Source organism: Amblyraja radiata, chromosome 7 (genome assembly GCF_010909765.2).
Source record: "Amblyraja radiata isolate CabotCenter1 chromosome 7, sAmbRad1.1.pri, whole genome shotgun sequence".
NCBI classification, from domain to species: Eukaryota; Metazoa; Chordata; class Chondrichthyes; order Rajiformes; family Rajidae; genus Amblyraja; species Amblyraja radiata.
In genome coordinates, this window is record NC_045962.1 from 2,030,709 (window position 1) to 2,052,551 (window position 21,843).

General features: G+C 50.5%; 1 protein-coding gene across 1 annotated transcript in view; it reads left to right on the top strand.

Annotated features, from left to right (window-relative positions):
- Positions 1-21,843, top strand: part of LOC116975667 (mucin-5AC-like) — a 516,444-nt gene that overhangs the window by 286,011 nt on the left and 208,590 nt on the right. The window contains exons 9-12 of the mRNA XM_033024993.1: positions 2,164-2,277; positions 3,524-3,619; positions 8,822-8,917; positions 18,450-18,545. Coding sequence (XP_032880884.1) covers positions 2,164-2,277; positions 3,524-3,619; positions 8,822-8,917; positions 18,450-18,545 — 402 coding nt within the window. The remainder of the gene's footprint in view (positions 1-2,163; positions 2,278-3,523; positions 3,620-8,821; positions 8,918-18,449; positions 18,546-21,843) is intronic.

Here is a 21,843-nt window from a genome sequence, read left to right on the forward strand (position 1 = left end):
CCCTCCCCCTCATGGAAACATCACTCTCCCCCCTCCATCCTGGACTCTTCACTTTCTCTGGCCCCATCCACTACCCGATTCTCCACCCGGCCAGGTCCCCTACCTTTGGTACAGTCCCCTCCCCTCGGTCTGTCCCCCTCCCCACTTGTCCCCCCCCCTTGCACAGACACCCTCCCTCCCTCCCCCAACAGTTCCTCTCTCCACAACTCCTTGGTTCACTCATCTCTTCCCACTTAAACCTTCCCTTCCACAGGTACTTTTTGCTGCAGCCGCTGTAGATGTAACACCTGCCCCTGTACCTCCCCCCTCACCTTCATCCAGTGACCCTGACAGTCCTTCCAGTTGATACAGAGGATCACATGTACTTCCTCGAAGCTCATCTGCTGCATCCAGGTGTTGCCGATGCGGGCTCCTGTACATCGGCGAGACAAAGTGTGGACTCGGCAAACATTTTGCCAAACACATGTTCACGGTCCACCAAGGTCTACTGAATCTTCCGGTTGCTAAACATTTTATCCCCTTCACATTCCCATCCCCAACACTGTCCCCCCCCCCCCCCCCCCTTTCTTCATTCCTCTGTGTGCCCCTTCTAAACTCACACCTATTTCTCACCTCACTCCCTCTGGCTCCACAACTTGCAACTCTTCAACCTTCCTGTCTCACACCTTCATGCTTTATTCTCTGGCCTTTGTTCCAACCATCTACCCACCAAAAACCCCTCTCACCCATGTCCACCTATTACCCGCCAAGCTTTGTCCTGCCTCCCCACTCTTCCAGCTTTTCCCCATCCTGCAATTGGTCTGAGGAAGGCTCCCGACCTGAAACGTCACCTATCTATGTCCCCCAGAACTACTGCCTGACCCACTGAGTTACTCCAGCACTTTGTGTCCTTCACATTAAACCAGTCGGGTTCAGTGGAAATGGATGATTCCGTTGTGTGATGTGTAAGAGTGTTAAAGGAATACGGTCCGAGACTCTTGAAAGGCTGGCACCACCATTGTACCGAGCGTGCTGGATCAGTGGGGTATTACTGGAGCAACAGACATGTGGTGAAATAATCTGAGGATTGAGCAGAGACACTGTTGTCCCTGGAGCACATTGAGGACACGTCCAGTAGAACAGATGAGGGAACCGGTGACTGGGCTGTGGGGGATTTTCAGAAAGCATTTAGTACGTTCCTGCACAAGAGGCTGGTCAACAAGGTCAAAGCACATGGAATTGTTCACACACTGACATGGATTGAGAATTGGCTTTTGGACAGAGAGCAACAGGTGGGATTAAGCAGATCATTCTCAGGTTGGCAGCAGTGACGTGTGGGTACAAGAGGGCTCAGTGTTTGGGCCCCAGTGAGTCACAGTCTGTATCAATAACTTGGCTGGGACGATCATCTGTGGACTGAGATACACCGTGATATCTCCCACTGACCCGCAGTGTCCCCCACTGTGGCCCCTGGGACCGAGCATGGGATCCCCTCCCTGGGACCTAGATATCGTCTATACTCCCCCCCCCCCCACCGCTCAAGGGACCCAAACTGATCCACAACCCCTCCCCAATGACCGAGCCTTCACCTCTCCTCGACCAAGACCACCCCTCGAACCACAACATGAGCCATCCCCTATCCCCTCCCCACAGGGATCTCCCCTCCCCAAGACCAGGCCGTTCCCTCCCCTCACTCGCCCCAGGACCGACCCGTCCAATCCCCTCCCCTTGCCCGAGACCGAGTGAGACGGGGGTGAGGGGGAAGCAGGGAGAGGGTGGAGTGGGACAGAGGGGGTGAGAGAGAGGGAAAGGGTGGGTGAGGGAGAGGCAGGGTGGAGGAGGAGGTGAGAGGGCAGGGAGGGGCGAGCGGAGGGGAATGAGGGCAGAGTGACGACGGGAATGATGGGGGTGAGGAGCAGAGGGAGTGGGGAGAAGAGCGGAGTGATGCAGGGACGGGTCCCAATGTGTGTGGTGTGTGGGGTGGAGGAGCTGGGAGGCAGTAACGGTCACTCCACTGTGGAGTTGGATGTACTGGGGGTGTCAGGATACACGGTGTAGGAGAGGGCTGGACCGTTGGTGTCACCAGAGACTGGTGTTGGCCGTGCACTTCCCTCTGCTCCCATCCCGCAGAGATGCTGGATTATTTCCACACTACACACACTGTCTCTCCACACTTTATTACAGATCCAGCCTCCGTACCAACTGGGGAACCCCAGGAAACAACAGCTGAACCCCAGGAAACAGCAGCTGAACCCCGGAAGGATGTGTCCACCGTCCCAGAACCAGATACAACCTCAGGTATTGATGGTCCGTGCTGGTGGGGAAAGGGCAGGGGAGGGTGACTTGAGGAATATTGGCATCGAGGAGATGGAGGAGAGAGGCTGGGGTGTGGGATGAGGAAGTCTGGAGAGAGACAGGGGAGGAGGGGGGTCTGTAATGGACGGGAGGGTGTGTGGAGTGGGGAGGGGGATCAGAAGGGCAGTAGGGGGTTGTGGGAGGAGGCTTGCAATTGGGGGATAAAGGGAGGTTGGGAAAAGGTGAGGTGGATTTCTGAAGTGAGCGGAGGCTGATGTTGGGGAGTGGGGAGAGGGAGGTCTGGAGTGAGGGGAGGTGGGAGTGGGGAGGGGGAGGTCTGGAAGGTTGGTGCTGGGGAGTGTGGAGGGGGGAGAGGTAGGTCTGGTATTGGGGTGGAGGTGGCAGGAGCGAGTCTGGGGAAATGGCCCAGGAATCCATTGGTGGGAGCGGACACCAGGGGAGGGTGGATGTGGGACAGTGTGGAGAGGGGAGGAGGGCAAGTATAGTGAATATAGTGGAAGAGAAGGGCAGGTATATCTCTGGAACAGGCCCTTCGACCTTCGACCCTGATTCCGCGCTGACCAGTGATCCCCGTACACTTGCACTATCCTGTACACTGGGGACAATTACAATTTATACTAAAGACAATTAACCAACAAACCTGTACGTCTTTGGAGTGTGAGAGGACACCGGAGCACCCGGGGAAAACCCACGCTGACACATGGAGAACGTGCAAACTCCGCACAGACAGCAGCCGTAGTCAGGATCTAACTCGGGTCTCTGGCGCAGTGAGGCAGCAACTCTACCGCTGCCCCTTGTGCTGCCCTAAGGAGTGAATGGGTGACTGGAGATTGCGGGAGGAGGGGGAAAGTCAGTGGAGAGCTTGTGGAGAATGTATTTTGGTTACTGACTGACACTCGGGGGCGGGGGCTGAATTGTGAAGCGAGTGAGCGTGTGCGCGGATTGGGTGAGCGGTTTGAGTGAGTCGGGAAAAGCATGGATTTAGTCAGGATCCAGGGACAAAGCTCTGTAGGAGAGTCGAGGAGGAACAAGGAAGCGTGGCGTGGAGCGTGTTGGAGGAGTGTGTAATGTTCCAGGTGAGATGTGGGACCTGTGAGATTTGGTGTGTGTTGCTGTCAGCACGGACTGGTGACTCTTGGTCTCTGCAGCCGACTTCCCTCCTGATCAGCTGTTCAATGCGTTTTTACTATTTTACCCTCCCTGTCCCTCCTCCTCTCTCTGCTTCCAGATCCACCGTTGGACACAACTCTGGAACCCCAGGGAGCAGGGACTGGAGACTCTGGTCCGGGTTTAATTAGTGACCCAGCAGGGTCTGCAAGCTCAGGTATCAGTGGTGGAGAGCATGGAACATAGAAAAAGGCAGCACGGTGGTGCAGCGGTAGAGTTGCTGGCTTACAGCGCCAGAGACCCGGGTTTGATCCTGCCTATTGGTGCTGTCTGTAAGGAGTTTGTACGTTCTCCCCGTGAGCTGCGTAGGTTTTCTCTGGGTGCTTCGGTTTCCTCCCACACTCCAAAGACGTTGAGGTTTGTAGGTTAATTGGCTTGGTATAATTGTAAATTGTCCCTGGTGTGTAATATAGTGTGTAGTTTAGTGTTAGTGTGCGGGGATCGCTGGTCAGTGCGGACTCGGTGGGCTGAAGGGTCTTGTTTCCACGCTGTATCTCCAAACTAAACTATAACCATATAACCATATAACAATTACAGCACGGAAACAGGCCATCTCGGCCCTACAAGTCCGTGCCGAACAACTTTTTTCCCTTAGTCCCACCTGCCTGCACTCATACCATAACCCTCCATTCCCTTCTCATCCATATGCCTATCCAATTTATTTTTAAATGATACCAACGAACCTGCCGCCACCACTTCCACGGGAAGTTCATTCCACACCGCTACCACTCTCTGAGTAAAGAAGTTCCCCCTACACCTAAACTTCTGTCCCTTAATTCTGAAGTCATGTCCTCTTGTTTGAATCTTCCCTATTCTCAAAGGGAAAAGCTTGATCACGTCAACTCTGTCTATCCCTCTCATCATTTTAAAGGCCTCTATCAAGTCCCCCCTTAACCTTCTGCGCTCCAGAGAATAAAGACCTAACTTATTCAACCTATCTCTGTAACTTAGTTGTTGAAACCCAGGCAACATTCTAGTAAATCTCCTCTGTACTCTCTCTATTTTGTTGGCATCCTTCCTATAATTGGGCGAGCAAAATTGTACACCATACTCCAGATTTGGTCTCACCAATGCCTTGTACAATTTTAACATTACATCCCAGCTTCTATACTCAATGCTCTGATTTATAAAGGCTAGCATACCAAAAGCTTTCTTTACTACCCTGTCTATATGAGATTCCACCTTCAAGGAACTATGCACGGTTATTCCCAGATCCCTCTGTTCAACTGTATTCTTCAATTCCCTACCATTTATCATGTACGTCCTATTTTGATTTGTCCTGCCAAGGTGTAACACCTCACATTTATCAGCATTAAACTCCATCTGCCATCTTTCAGCCCATTTTTCCAAATGGCCTAAATCACTGTAGACTTTGGAAATCCTCTTCATTATCCACAACACCCCCTATCTTGGTATCATCTGCATACTTACTAATCCAATTTACCACCCATTCATCCAGATCATTGATGTACATGACAAACAACAAAGGACCCAACACCGATCCCTGAGGCACTCCACTAGTCACCTGCCTCCAACCCGACAAACAGCCATCCACCATTACCCTCTGGCTTCTCCCATTCAGCCACTGCTGAATCCATCTTGCTATTCCTGTATTTATACCCAACAGTTTAACCTTCTTAACCAACCTTCCATGAGGAACCTTGTCAAAGGCCTTACTAAAGTCCATATAGACAACATCCGCTGCTTTACCCTCGTCAATTCCCCTAGTAACCTCTTCAAAAAATTCAAGAAGATTAGTCAAACATGACCTTCCAGGCACAAATCCATGTTGACTGTTCCTAATCAGACCCTGTTTATCCAGATGCTTATATATATTATCTCTAAGTATCTTTTCCATTAATTTGCCCACCACTGAAGTCAAATTAACAGGTCAATAATTGCTAGGTTTACTCTTAGACCCCTTTTTAAACAATGGAACAACATGCGCAGTACGTCAATCCTCGGGGACTATTCCCGTTTCTAAACAGGACATTACAGGAACAGGCCCATCATCCCACAAAGTCCGTGCCGAACATGATGCCAATTTAAACCTCTGCCTGCACGTGATCCATATCCCTACATTTCCTGCATACAAACATGCCTCACCAAAAAACGTCATATCCACTATCGTATCAGCCTCCACCACCACTTCTGGCAGCACGTTCCTGGCCCCCACCACTGTGTAAAAGACTTGCCCCCCACATCTGTTAAACTTTGCACCTTGCATCTTAAAGCTGTGCCTTCTAATCTTTGACATTTCCACCCTGGGGGAAAAGTTCTAAATGGCTACCTCATCATTGCTTCATAATTTTATATACTTCTGTCTGATCTATACTTAGCCTCGACAACCCAGAGAAAACATTTCCTGAATTCCTCCGCACAGTCCGCCAAGGCCAACGAGATCTCCCGGTTGCTAAACACTTTAACTCCTCCTCCCATTCCCATACTGACCTTTCTGTCCTGGGCCTCCTCCACTGTCAGAGTGAGGCCCAACACAAATTGGAGAAACAACACCTCATATTTCATTAGGGCAGCTCACAACCCAATGGTTTGATAATAGATTTCTCTAACTTCTGATAACCCTTTGCTTTTCCTCTCTCTCCGTCCCTCCCCCACCCTCGTTCCCTGACTCGTTTCACTGTCCTCCTGATTAATTTTACCGATATTATGCCTTGTTGTCACCTCCCCCCCCCCCAAGCTAACAATGAACCGTTCAACATTTGCTTGACCATTTCTTCTCTCCAGAGATGCTGCCTGTCTCGCTGAGTTACTCCAGCATTTTGTGTCTACATTTGCTTGTCATAGTCTGCTTTGATCTGTTGTTACCACACCTTACCCTTCCATATCTCCAGTCTCCCTCTTCCCTGACTCTTAGTCTGAAGAAGGGTCTCGACTCAAAATGTCACCCATTCCTTCTCTCCAGAGATGCTGCCGGTCTCACTGAGTTACTCCAGCTTTTTGTGTCCATCTCCAGAGAAAACAATCCAGGGTTGTCCAATGTCTCCTTAAAGCTAATGCCCTCTAATCCAGGCAGCATTCTGGTAAACTCCTTCTGCTCCTTGTCCAAAGCCTCCACATCACTCCTGTAACGGGGCAACCACAACGGCTATAACAATACTCCAAATGCAGCCCAACCAATGTGCTATGTAACTGTAACATAACTTCCTGACTTCCCGACCTATTCAGAACTTTGTGTTCACTTTCTCTGGCTACTCGTTCCATACACCGACCACACTCTGAATGAAAATAATTGCCCCACTGGTTCCTGTTAAATCTATCCCCTCTCATCTCATGTCCATTATGTTACTCCAACATTGTGGCACTTTGTTTTTTTTTTAATAAACCACTATATTTATATATATATATATATATATGTAAAGTGTTGGAGTAACAGTGGATGATGCAGAATCTCTGGAGAAAATGGATAGTTCATGTCCTCCAGAGATACTGCCTGACCCGCTGAGTTACGCCAACACGTTGTGGCATTTTTTTGGACATAAATATATGTGGGTTGGTTAGTATGTTTGCAGATGACACGAATATACTGTAGGTGGAGGTGCGGACTGTGAGGAAGGCTGTCAAAGTATACAGTGGGATATAGATCAGTTATTGAAGTGGGTAGTGAAGTGGCAGATGAAGTTAATCCAAACAAGTGTGAGGTGTTGCACTCTGGGAGGTCAAATGCAAGGGGGAATTATACAGTTAATGTCAAGAAGAACATTGATGAACAGAGGGGTCTTGGTGTACACGTCCTTAACAATCTCAACGTGGCAACACAAGTAGGTACAGTAATAAAGTAGGCACATGATTCTGCTTGCAGTCAGCGGTCGGGAAGTCAGGAAGTTATGTTGCAGTTACATAGGACTTTGGTTGGGCTGCATTTGGAGTATTGTTATAGGGAGGTTGCACGGCAGTCGGGTCACGACCCTTGACCCGTACTGTTGCCACGCTACGCCAACTGGGCCCGTTAAAAACCGCCGAAGTGGTCAATTTTTGTGCTGTAAATAATTATGGAAATCGGGGTAAGCGTGAAAGACATTTATCCTACTTAAGAATTCCAAAAGTGAGGAGAAATGACAGTAGAGAGAAGCGGCAGCTGAAGGGACAACAACAGCTAAAGTGCTTGGCGAATATTGGCCGTGTAGATATCAAGATTGAAAATATTGGGTATAAATATTGGCAAATTGACAATATCCTATTGAAAGGGAGTGGGTATTTAAGCTGTCAGGACATTTTATTATTTGCCAAAATATACATCTCAATAGCATAAATTTAGCTTCAGTAGAGTTTTCATTTTGCATGTAAAAACCCACATGAGAACCATCGGCAATTTAAAAATTTTACAGCCAGATTTATCACTTCTGAAACTTTTTGGATACCAAAGGAATCAAGAAAAAACACAAATAATGCCTTACTGTTGATGAAATGCAGTGAGCAAATGCGATAATTCCCAATATTTTCTATCTCGATATCTACACGGCCAATGTTCGCCAACCACTTTAGCTGTTGTTGTCCCTTCAGCTCTCGCTTCTCTCTACTGTCATTTCTCCTCACTTTTGCAATTCTGAAGTAGGATAAATGTCTCTCACGCTTACCCCGATTTCCACAATTATTTAGAGCACAAACAGTATATGCCGGAAGCTGCCATGTCCTCCACATGGATTGTGCTGGTCCATGCATCACGCCCTTTGACCCGATGACCATACGTGCAACACCCCTATAGCCCCGTTACAGGAGTGATGTGGAGGCTTTGGACAAGGAGCAGAAGGAGTTTACCAGAATGCTGCCTGGATTAGAGGACATTAGCTTTAAGGAGAGATTGGACTACCCTGGATTGTTTTCTCTGGAGATGGACGCAAAAAGCTGGAGTAACTCAGTGAGAACAGACCCACAGATGTTGCCTGACCCGCTAGGTTACTCCAGCTCTATCGATCTTTGGTATAAACCAGAATCTGCAGTCTTTGTTTCAACATTTTACAGAGCAGATAGTTGAGGCAGGTATAATAACATTTACAAGCCATTTTGACATGTACATGGACGGTAAAGGTTTAGAGAAATTTGGGCCAATTTATGGGCAAATGGAACTAGCTGAGATGTGTCGGCATGGATGAGTTGGGCTGAAGGGCCTGTTTCCGTGCTCTATGATCTGTGACTGTGGCCAGTCCCTCAAATTCACCCCGACTAAGACTGAGGGGAGTGACGTGGAGTGACAGACATTTCAGAAGGAGAGTGGGTGAAAGGAGACTGGATGATGCTGCTCTCTCCACAGAGCCAGTCCTCCAATTCCCAAACTCCGCTGACTATCTGATGGCCTGTTGTAGTGTTGCCACACTCCCGTGTCTCTGTTCCTTTATTCCAGATCCCCAGATGTCCACAGTGGAACAGACCCAGGGATCATCGACTGGAGAATCCGTCCAGGAATCGGCTTCTGTCCCAGTGGGAGACACGTCCCCAGGTACCAAACCCTCTCACACATTTTCACTTGTCCTCATTAACCCTGTCATGGGGTCATAGAGTGATACAGTGTGGAAACAGCTCACCCACTGGCCAACATGTTCCAGCCACACGTCCCACCTGCCAGCATTTGGTCCATATCCCTCCAAACCTGTCTTATCCATGTGCCTATCTAACTGTTTCTTAAATGTTGGGATGGTCCCTGCCACAATTTCATCCTCTGGCAGCTTGTTGCATACATCCACCACCCATTGTGAGAAAACGTTATCTCTCATCGACAAAACATATCAACAATGGGATAGACTGGGGATTAGGAAAGTAGGGGATATGTAGGAATTGGGCAAACTGTTATCATTTCAATATTTAAAATTAAAATTTAAACTGAAGGATAATCAATATTTTAAATATATACAGATATGTGACTTTATGAAGAAATATATACATAGATTTCAAACTATATTTTTAGACCCTTTAGAAGAAGCAATGAATATTAAGGCTGATTCACAAAAACTAATATCATACTTTTATAATAATACTAGACCAAGTGCAGACCCGTTGGGTCTGTTTCCCCAACGGCGTTTGCGGGGGGGGGGGGGGGGCTTCGGTGGGTGGAGTGGTGGAAGAGGGAGTGGTGGTCGAGGTACAGAGGGGAAGGGGCAGTGGAAGAGAGGTAAGGGGGTGGGATAGAGAGGGTAGGGAGTGGGGTAGAGAGGGATGGCGTGGGAGTAGGAGGGGAGAAGGGTGAGGGGGGAGGAGAGAGGGGAGGGGGAGAGATGTGTGGGGGTAGGGGAGAGAGGAGGAAGAGTGTGGAGGGAGGGGAATGAGTGTGGAGGGGGAAGGGGGTGGGGGAGAGTGAAGGGGTAGGAGAGAGAGGGAATGGGGGTGGGGAAGAAAGGGATGGGGTTGGGAGGAGGAGAGGTGAGGAGAGGGAGAGCAGAGAGGGGTGGCGAAGGGGGAGGAGAGAGGGATGGGGGAGGGGAGAGAGGTGTGGGGGGGAGGGATGGGGATGGAGAGGAGGAGGGAGTGGTTGGGGGAGGGAGGGGGAAGAGTGTGGAGGGAGGGGGAGAGGGGTGGGAGAGAGGGGTGGGGGAGAGGGGGGAAAGAGTGGGGAGGGATAGTGGGAGGGGGGGGAGAGGTGGAAGAGTGGGGAGAGTCAGAGGGGTAGGGGGAAGGGGTGGGTGGAGAGAGGGGAAGGAGGGGGAAGGGAGGGGGAGAGAGAGGGGTGGGGGATGGAAAGGGGTGGCGTGAGAAGTGGAAGAGTGGGGAGGGAGGGGTACGGGGAGTGGTGGAAGAGGAACCGAGGGGTAGGGGGAAGGGGGCGGGGGAGAGAGGGAAGGGGGTGGGTTATAGAGTGAAGGGGGGTGGGGGAGAGAGGGATGGGTGGGAGAAAGAGAGGGGCGAGGAGAGGGAAACTTAGAAACATAGAAATTAGTTGCAGGAGTAGCCCATGCGCCCCTTCGAGCCGGCACCTCCAGTCAATATGAACATGGCTGATCATCCAACTCAGTATCCTGTACCTGCCTTCTCTCCACACCCCCTGATCCCTTTAGCCACAAGGGCCACATCTAACTCCCTCTTAAATATAGCCAATGAACAGGCCTCAACTACCTTCTGTGGTAGAGAATTCCAGAGATTCACCACTCTCTGTGTGAAAAATGTTTTTCTCATCTCGGTCCTAAAAGATTTCCCCCTTATCCTTAAACTGTGACCCCTTGTTCTGGACTTCCCCAACATCGGGAACAATCTTCCTGCATCTAGCCTGTCCAACCCCTTAAAAATTTTGTAAGTTTCTATAAGAACCCCCCTCAATCTTCTAAATTCTAGCGAGTACAAGCCGAGTCTATCCAGTCTTTCTTCATATGAAAGTCCTGACATCCCAGGAATCAGTCTGGTTAACCTTCACTGTACTCCCTCTATGGCAAGAATGTATTTGGCAAGGGAGATGGAGAGGGGGGAGGAGAGAAGGGTGGGGGAGGGGAAGAGAGAAGGGAGGGGGAGAGAGGTGTGGGAGAGGGGGGGAGGGAGATGGGGTCAGGGAGATAGTGGGAAGAGTGTGGAGGGAGGGGGAAGAGTGGGGAGGGAGAAATAGGGTGGGGGAGAGAGGGATGGGGGTAGGGGGAGGAGAGGAGGAGAGGGAGAGGGCTGAGGAGAGTGAGATGGAGAGGGGGAGGGGGAGGGGAAGAGAGAGCGATCGGGGAGGAGGAGAGAGGTGTGGGGGATGGGGGGAGGGATGGGGGAGGGAGGGGAGGAGGGAGATGGAATAGGGGAGGGAGGGGGAAGATTGTGGAGTGAGGGGGGTGGGGGTGTGAGGGGTAAGAGAGTGGGGGGAGAGTGGGGGAGGAGGGGGGAGAGAAGTGGAAGAGTGGGGAGGGAGGGGGAGAGGTGTAGGAGGGGTGGTGGAAGAGGGACAGAGGGGTAGGGGAAGGGGTAGGATTGGCGGGAAGAGGGGAGGAAGGGGGAGTGTGGTGTGGGGGAGGGAGAGGGGTGGGGTAAGGGGGAGTGGTGGAAGAGGGGTAGGGGGAAGGGGGCAGGGGTAGAGAGGGAAGGACGTGGGGGAGAGAGGGATGGGGTGGGAGGAGGAGGGGGAGAAGGGTGAGGAGAGGGAGATAGAGAGAGGGGAGGGGGAGACATGTGTGGGCATAGAGGAGAGAGGAGGAAGAGTGTGGAGGGAGTAGGAAGAGTGGGGAGGGGGAAGTGTGGAGAGAGGGAAGGGGGGTGAGAGAGGGGAAAGGGGTGGGGGAAGAAAGGGATGGGGTGGGAGGAGAGAGGGGTGGTGGAGGGGGAGGAGAGAGGGATGGGGAGGGGGAGTGAGGTGTGGGGCATGGGCGGAGGGGAGGAGGGGGATGGGGTAGGGGGGGGAGGGGAAAGAGTGTGGAGGGAGGGGGAAGAGTGTGGAGGGAGGGGGAGAGAGGTGGGGGGAGAGAGGGGAAAGAGTGGGAGGGAGAGTGGTGGGGGAGGGGGGAGAGAAGTGGAAGAGTGGGGAGGGAGGGGGAGAGGTGTGGGGGGAGTGGTGGAAGAGAGACAGAGGGGTAGGGGGAAGGGGGCGGGGGAAGAGAGGTAAGGGGGTGGGATAGAGAGGGAAGGGAGTGGGGGAGAGAGGGATGGCGTTGGAGGAGGAGGGGAGAAGGGTGAGGGGAGGAGAGAGGGGAGGGGGAGAGATGTGTGGGGGTAGGTGAGAGAGGAGGAAGAGTGTGGAGGGAGGGGAAAGAGTGTGGAGGGGGAATGGGGTGGGGAGAGAGGGAAGGGGTGGGAGAGAGAGGGAATGGGGGGTGGGGGAAGAAAGGGATGGGGGTAGGAGGAGGAGATGGGTGAGGAGAGGGAGAGCAGAGAGGGGTGGGGGAGGGTGAGGAGAGAGGGATGGGGGAGGGGGAGTGAGGTGTGGGGCAGGGGAGGAGGGTGATTGGGTAGAGGGGTGGGGGAGAGGGAAGGTGAGTGGGAAAGAGCGGGATGGGTGGGGGATGAGGGGGAAAGGGGTGAAGAGAGGGAGAGGGGAGGAGAGAGGGATGGGGAGGGGAGAGAGATGTGGGGGGGGATGGGGATGGGGATGGAGGGGGTAGGAGAGGGAAGGGGAAGAGTGTGGAGGGAGGATGAAGATTGTGGGGGGAGGGGGAGAGGGGGAAAGAGTGGGGAGGGATAGTGGAAGGGGGGGGGGAGAGGTGGAAGAGTGGGGAGGGTCAGAGGGGTAGGGGGAAGGGGTAGAGGAGAGAGGGAAGGGAGGGGGAAGGGAAGGGGAGAGAGAGGGGTGGGGGATGGAAAGGGGTGGGGTGAGAAGTGGAAGAGTGGGGAGGGAGAGGTAGGGGGAGTGGTGGAAGAGGGAGAGGGGTGAGGAGAGGGAAACTTAGAAACATAGAAATTAGGTGCAGGAGTAGCCCATTCGGCCCTTCGAGCCGGCACCTCCAGTCAATATGATCATGGCTGATCATCCAACTCAGTATCCTGTACCTGCCTTCTCTCCACACCCTCTAGCCTGTCCAACCCCTTAAAATTGTTGTAAGTTTCTATAAGATCCCCCCTCAATCTTCTAAATTCTAGCGAGTCCAAGCCGAATCTATCCAGTCTTTCTTCATATGAAAGTCCTGACATCCCAGGAATCAGTCTGGTGAACCTTCTCTGTACTCCCTCTATGGCAAGAATGTCTTTGAGCATTGGGCATTGTGACATCACACGATGTAACGTTCACCAGGTGCTGGGGCTCCTGCAAAGGCATATGTAAATGAATCCATTCCGATTGGACATATGTGAACATTGGGCATTGTGACATCACACGATGGAACGTTCACCAGGGGCTGGGGCTGGGGCTGGGGCTGCTTCTATGGGTGAGAAGCAGTTTTCTTTTGAAATTGGGGGGGGGGGGGGGAGAAGGATTTGATTAAATATGTGTACATAAACACGAAGAAATGTAATCAGGAGCCGATACGTTGAAAGATAAGTGAAAACTCTACCGAAATGGAAAATATCTTGGCGATTCTGCGTCTGGTTTCGGAGTAGCAAGGAATCAAAGGAAGAAAGGCGGACGGCAGCCGGACGGACGGACGGCGGACGTAGGACGACGGCAGCAACACAGTTTTAAAGATAGATAGATGGATATTAAATAGAGAATTACCCTCAACAGAAGCACTAAGAGAAGATTGGGAACATGAGCTAATGATAAAGATCTCGAAGGATAGATTGGAAAAGTACCTGATGAACACACATAATTGTTCTATTAATGCAAGACATAATTTAATTCAATTCAAATTATTACATAGACTATATTATTCAAAAACAAGGTTGAATAAATTTTATCCAAACGTCTCTCCCAGATGCGATAAATGTTTGTTTCAAAACGCTAATATAACACATTCATTTGTAGGATGTACAAAGTTGAATAAATTTTGGAGCGATATATTTGATATATTTACAAAGCTTTTCAAGTCCACAATAGAACCTAAAACTGAATGGATTATATTTAGAATAATAGTAGAAGATATCAATTTAAATAAAGACCAAAACTTTTTTTTAAATTATGTGTTAATAATTGGAAAGAAATTGACACTTAAATTTTGGAAAAATACAACCATACCAACTGTTAAAATGTGGATTAGGAATATGATGGACATAGCACGCCTTGAAGAAATGAGACTCCGACGTTCCATCCCATCATTGTTCATGATCCATCCGGGCATCACCTTGCAAACCTCTGGATGAACTTAGTGCAGAATTTGGCCCCACAGTTGTCATTGTATAGGGAATTTATTTAGGGACTGGGAACACATTCATGTGGGTCACCAGTGTTGAGAATTATTTTGGATGATGTGTTGTGGCTTAACTCACTCAGAAGGTTGAAAGGGGTCAGAGAATCCAAAAATATTTTATACATACGTACTTTGAGAGAGAGACTCCTGCTCAACTATAGAGATAATAAGGCCCCTCAGAAACCAAAGTGTTAAACTATGTGTGGAAACACAGGAGATGGACAAGGTCCTCCAGGAGTATTTCTCTTCGGTTTTTATCATTGAGAAAGACATGGAGGACCTGGGACATGTAATGTTGATGTCTTGAGGACAGTCTGTATATGGTCAAGGATGTCTTGAGCATCCTATGGCATATGAAGGTGTATACATCTCCCAGGCCTGATCAGATATATCTGTGGACAGTGTGGGAAATGAGAGAAGTTCATAAGTCATGAGCAGAATTAGGCCATTCGACCCATCGAGTCTACTCCACCATTCGATCATGGCTGATCTATCTTTTCCTCTCAACGCCATTCTCTTGCCTTCTCCCCATAACCTTTGACACCTGAACTAATCAAGAAGCTGTCAATCTCCGCTTTACAAATACCCACTGACTTGCCCTCCACAGCCATCTGTGACAATGAATTCCACTTAATTTCACTCCAATAGAGAAGAAATCCCGAGCTGAGATATCTGGGATCCCGAGCTGAGATATCTGAATGATTAGACAGACACGGGAAAAGCCTGGGAATTATAGACCAGTGCGTATATGATCTATGCGAGGTAAGTTAGGTCATCTGTGGGCAGTAAGAGAGGATTCTGAGGGATAAGATATATATGCATTTTGATAAGCAGGGGCTAATTAGGGATAGTCAGCATGGTTTTGTACGTGGGAGGTTGAGTCTTACTAAATTGATTGATATTTGAAGAAGTAACCAAACGGGTGACATACTGTAGACGTTGTTTATATAGACTTCAGGAAACCCTTTAATAAGGTTCTGCATGCTAAGCTGCTCTGGAAGATTAGATCACATGGGATCAAGTGATAGCTAGCTGACTGGATACGGAATTGGCTTCATGGAAGGAAGGTTGTTTTACAGACTGGAGTCCTGTGACTTGTAATTACTAGACTTGTATTAAACATTGTATCCTTTTCCTGTGGACAGCTTGATTGTAATTATCCTTTCTTTCACTGGATATCGCACAAACAAAAGCTTTTCACTTTACACCGGAACATGTGACAATAATAAACTAGACTAAACTAAGGGAAATGGGTAACCAGAGAGACAGTGGGGCCCATCAGGAATCAAAACATCAACTCTGTGTGGAGCCACAGGACATGGGCAAGGTCATCAATTAGTATTTCTCCTCTGTTTTAAAATAGCGAGAAATAGGAGGATTGAGGAACTTGGGGCAGTCAATGGAAGTGTCGTGAGAACAGTCAGTATTACGGTAGAAGAGGTGCTGAAGGTCCTAACATCAGGGTTCGGTGCTGGGCCCGTTACAGTTTGTCATCTATATCAACAATTTGGATGAGAATGTACATGGCAAGATTAGCAACATTGCAGATGATGCAAAAGTGGATGGTATTGCAGATAGTGAAGATTGTTGTCAAAACTTGCAGCAGGATCTTGATCGGTTGGCTAGGTGGGCCGAGGAATGGTTGATGGAATTTAATACAGAGAAATATGAGGTGTTGCATTTTGGAAAGTCTAACATGGGCAGGATCTAGACAGTGAATGGTAGATCTCTGGGAAGAGCAGAGGCATCTTGGAGAGCAGGTACATAGTTCCTTGAAGGTCACGGGTAGATGGAGTGGTCAAAAAGTATTTTGGCACAGTGGCCTTCATCAGTCAGAGTATTGTGTATGAAGTTGGTCAGTCATGTTGCAGTTGTACAATAAGTTGGTGAGGCTGCATTTAGTGTATTCTGTTCAGATTTGTGCACCATGTTATAGGTAAGATGTTGTCAAGCTGGAAAGGTTGCAAAGAAGATTTTCCCGGTTTCAAGGGTCTGGGCTATAGGGAGAGGTTGAGCAGGCTGGGACTTTATTACCTGGACCCACAGTCTCTTGCCCAGAGTGGGGGAATCGAAAACCAGGGTCCATAGGTTTAAGTTGGAGGGAGAAAGATTTTATAGGAACCTGAGAGGGATCTTTTCCACACAGAGTGTGGTGGGTGTAAGGAGCAAGCTGCCGGAGGAGGTAGTTGAGGCAGGGACTATCACGTTTAAGAAGCAATTAAACAGGGACATGGATTGGACAGGTTTAGAGGGATATGTTCCAATTAATGGGGTGAATGTACAATCTTGTACCAGGGTAGTGGAATCAGGAACCAGAGAACATGGGTTGAAGGCGAGGGGGGTGAGAGCGAATAAAAGCTGGGGGGCAGAGTGAGAGCAGGGAGGGAATGAGAGTTCACTGGATGAGTGCGGGGAAGGGGAATGAGAGCGGGGAGGGAATGAGAGTGAGAAGGGGGGAGTGGGAGCGGGGAGGAGGAGAGTGAGAGCAGGAAGGGAGTGAGTGATGAGGGAGTGAGCGTGGGGCGAGGGTAACGGTGACTGGGTGTGTATTTAGGGTAGTGATGGTGGGACATTGGAGGATTGAGGGACGCTGGGACGGAGTGGGGGCAGAGGGAAGGCTGGGATGAGTGAGGGCTGCACGGAGACTGTGACATTGAAGATTGAACAGTTTCAGATGGTCGGCCCTCCCCGACCCTAATGATCAGTGATCCCGCAGGGACCCGAGTCTGGAGTGAGATCCTAACTCACCCTGAGGCAACAGAGACACAGCATCATTGCCCTGTATAGCTGCCCAGTCAGCACACACACCCCCCCCCCCCCCAGCACGGGAACCATCCCTCTCGCCCGGCACTGGCCTGTCCCGTCCCACACTCCTCCCCCACCCCCACCCCCCGTCCCTGTGTCCCCACTAATACACAGACCCCTGTCCCTGTGGTCCCACTAATACCCTGTCCCTGCGTTCCCATTAATATTGCACGGAAATACTTTCTCACCTTCCCACATACAATGTTCCCACGTTCTATTGATACGGACCCACTTCTGTTTCCCACCTAAACAGCCGGGGTCTCTGTCAGTTTGTGATGTTGCCGGGTGGTGGGTAAGTGAGTGAAAGGGCGTGTGGGAGAGTGAATGGAATAAGATGTGATAACGGTGACAATGTGCTTGTCTGCATCAGTAGTGCCGAGCATGTGGGGCTGTACTGGAGTAACACAATACCGTGGCAATAATCCTTGCACTGCGCAGGGCCAGTGTGGGCCGGGACAGGAGTTTCACGTCTGTCAGTCACTGCAGGTCTCTGGCGACATGACCAGTGGAACAGGAGCGGAACCAGTGCAGGTTGTGTAGTTTCACACGGCATTTAGTAAGGGGCACAGTGGTGAAGCGGGTAGAGCCACTACCTCACAGAGCCAGAGAACCAGGGTCCATGCTGAGCTCAGCTGCTGTCTGTGTGGAGTTTGCACGTTCTCCCCATGACCACGTGGCTTTCACCAGGTGCTCCGGTTTCCCCTCACATTCCAGAGACTTCTGGGTTTGTAATAAATTCCTGCACAAGAGGCTGGTCAACAAGGTCAGAGCACATGGAATTGTTCACACACTGACATGGATTGAGAATTGGCTTTTGGACAGAGAGCAACAGGTGGGAATAAGCAGATCATTCTCAGGTTGGCAGCAGTGACGTGTGGGTACAAGAGGGCTCAGTGCTTGGGCCCCGGTGAGTCACAGTCTGTATCAATAACTTGGCTGGGACGATCATCTGTGGACTGAGATACACCGTGATATCTCCCACTGACCCGCAGTGCCCCTCACTCAGTATCCCCCGGCTCTATATTCCCCAGACCCCTGTCCCAGTCTGATGCCCTGTTTCTCCACACACCCGGCTCTATATTCCCCAGACCCCAGTCCCAGTCTGATGCCCTGTTTCTCCACACACCCGGCTCTATATTCCCCAGACCCCTGTCCCAGTCTGATGCCCTGTTTCTCCACACACCCGGCATCTATTCCCCAGACCCCTGTCCCAGTGTGATGCCCTGTTTCTCCACACACCCGGCTCTATATTCCCCAGACCCCTGTCCCAGTCTGACTCCCTGTTTCTCCACACACCCGGCTCTATATTCCCCAGACCCCTGTCCCAGTCTGATGCCCTGTTTCTCCACACACTCGGCATCTATTCACCAGACCCCTGTTCCAGTCTGATGCCCTGTTTCTCCACACACCCGGCATCTATTCCCCAGACCCCTGTCCCAGTCTGATGCCCAGTTTCTGTTTTCCACTTCCACCGTCTCTATTCCTTTATTCCAGACCCGGAGACGTCCACAAAGGAAGAGACGGGAGGACCAGCCGCTGGAGAGGCCACCCAGGAACCGTCCTCTGTCCCAGAGGGAGACACATCCTCAGGTACCAGGTCTTGTGTCAGTGGGGACATTCAATCTCTCACTCTGTGCCCTGGACCCTCTCGTCGACCTGTTCACCTGCTGGACGCACAGTGCAGCGGGCGGGTGAATGACGGCCTCAGGTCTTCCTCCCTGGGGAGGGGTGATTGTGGGGGGAAGGGGTGGAAGGGGGGTGAGAGTGGGGGTGAGTGGGGGAGTGGGGTGTGGGGAGATCAGTGGTCACTGGGGATGTTTGGGTCAGTGTTGTGCTGGGGTGTGGACCAGGGATGTGGTCGGGGACGTCACTGAGGATTACAGCCGGGACTGACCACCAGCGCAGGGTGCTGGGCACGGGGAGGCCGGTGGTCTGAGATCACAGTCCGTGACTCAGGGGGAGGTGGGGGAGTGTGTGGCTTCAGGATGACTGGGGGAGTGTGTGCAGCAAATAGCTGGAGCTGGGACTGAAGGTCTTTAGCCAGAAGGCGGTGAGTCTGTGGGTTTCATTACCACAGATGGCGGTGGAGGCCGACATTGGGTATTTTTAGAGCAGAATTTGACAGCTCTGTATGTGTAAGGGGGTCAAAGGTTACGGGCAGAAAGCAGAAAATGAGGTTCAGAGGGGAAAATCGATCAGTCACAATCGAATGGCAGAGCAAACTCGATGGGCCGAATGGTATAATTCCTCTTACACACACGTGATCCTCTGTCTCACTCTCTGACTTCCTTGCCTCATTTACCCTTCTCTCTTCTGTTCACTCTCGGCACCACTCGCCATTTCTCCCACAGTCCTTTGCTCTGTTTCTCAGGAGGAAGCTGCATTTTTACACATCATGGCTAGTTTAATTGCCTGAATCATTAGTTCTATTTCTGCCTCCACAGATGCTGCCTGACTTGTTGATTACTCCAGAACTCTGTGTTCTTCAGCCTTTCACCATCCACAGTCTATCTCAGTAGTTTTCTGTATCTGTTGATCAGTCCATCACCCAGCCTGGTCCCGGAGGCACTGGGGTGAAACAGGCAGGTCTCATCCCGGCCCATGGCCATTTCCACTGCTCCAGGTCTCACTCAGCTCTTCTCTCCTTCCAGATGCGGGCAGAGGGACAAGTGCAGAAGGCAGGGAAGACAAGCCGTCGGATGCCGAGTGCAAACCGCACATTGGACCAGGTACCTGCTGAGATCTCGCAGGAACCATTGGGACAGCTGTTCACGGATTCCCTTTCTGCCCGGAGCCCAAACATCAGGCCGGCTGATGGTCTGCTTAATAATCACATTGGTTGGAGTTTGCAGGATAAGTCTCCTGGAGCACGGGGGGATCCCCTTCCTCCAGCCCTTCTGCTCATAGCACCAGGGTAGGGTCAGTGGGTCATGGGAGAGATTGTTCCTCGCCACTCGCCTGGGTTACTTGTAGTGCAAGTGTGAGTCGTGGAGCCACACAACACAGAAACAGGCCCTTCGGCCCAACTTGTCCATGGCCACCAAGATGCTCAATCCAAGCTGCTCCCATTTACCTCTGTCTGGCAACAACCTGAAACTTTTCCATTCATGTACCTGCACAAATGTCTTTTAAACATCTTTTACAAATCTTTCCTTTCTCACAGGAGGTGGTGGGAGGTCGTGAGTGTCCACTTCAAGCATCGAATGAGCTGAGGCGGTGGCCTCCATGTTCCTTGAGTAGACTGAGATGTGATCTTGTCCCAGTGACATTCCCATCCACTTACCCCCACCTCCCCCACACTGTCTGTGTTGCTGCCCGAGAGTAGAGGGGCCGGGGTAGACTGGGATGTGATCTTGTCCCAGTGACATTCCCATCCACTTCCCCCACTGGAGTAGAGGGGCCGGGGTAGACTGGGATGTGATCTTGTCCCCATCTCCCCCACACTGTCCGTGTTGCTGCCTGTGGGCCTTGCTCAGACAGCGGAGTGACTGAAGACACTTGATCTTCCAGACTGGTGGGATGAGGAGTGTGAGAAGATGATCGACCAAGTCCAAGTGTTGTACATTGGGCAGAGTGAGCTGGAGACGGCTGAGCAGAAGGAGGCCTATCTCCATGAGGTGAGAGCTTCACTCCACGGTTGTTCTCATGTTGGTGTTTCTCGTTAATGTGACCCCCACCCAGCCCGGCCAGCAGTGTTTGTTCATTCTTTATTCACACTGACTTTTCCTCTCCAGTTAGTACAGATTGACCATTCACAGTCAACCTCATTCCTACTGTGGTCAATGTTGCTTCAACAAGCGACTCATAGAAAGTCAGAGTCATACAGCACTGAATCAGGCCCTTCTGCCCAACTCATCCATGCTGACCAAGATGTCTTATCTTAGATGGCCCATTTGGCCCATACACCACTAAACCTTTCCTGTCCTTGTACTGTAACTGTCTATATGTTTCTTACCAGCTGTTATTGTATCAACCTCAACTACCTTCTCTGCCAGTGCATTACGTATACCCGCAATCCTCTGTGTGAATACATTTTCCCCTTAGGTTGCTATTAAATCTTTCCCCTCTCACCATAAATGTATTCCGTCTAATTCTTGCTTCCCTTATCCTGGGAAAATGCCTCTGTGTATTCTGCCTAGCTATTCCCCCATGATTTTATACACTTCTATAAGAACAAGCCACAACCTGCTGCTGCTCTCCAAGGAATCTAGTCTGTCCAATCCCTCCCTACACCTCAGGCTATTGAGGCTGGATTACAGCCTCATTAACCTTCTCTGCATTTTTTCTAGCTGAATGACATCCTTCCTATAACAGGATGACCAAAACAGAACACAATATTCCCAGTGCAACCTCACCAATGTTTCGTATTGAGGGAGTGCAGCGTAGATTCACGAGGTTAATTCCCGGGATGTCGGGACTGACATATGATGAAAGAATCGGTCGACTAGGCTTGTATTCACTGGAATTTAGAAGGATGAGAGGTGATCTTATAGAAACATACAACATTCTTAAAGGATTGGACAGGCTAGATGCAGGAAAAATGTTCCTGGTGTTGGGGGAGTCCAGAACCAGGGGTCACGGTAAAAGAATAAGGGGTAGGCCATTTAGGACTGAGGTGAGGAAAAGAAATCTTCACCCAGAGAGTTGAGAACCTGTGGAATTCTCTTCCACAGAAGACAGTGGAAGCCAATTCACTGGATGTTTTAAATAGAGAGTTAGAGGTAGCTCTTAGGGCTCTGCTGTACAACACTCCCCAGAGCCCTACCATTCACCATCAAAGTCCTGCCCTGGTTTGTCTTCCCAATATCCAACACCTGCCACTTATCTGAATTAAAATCCACCTGTCTTTCCTCAGCTCGCTGGTCCAGCTGATGAAGATTCCACTGTC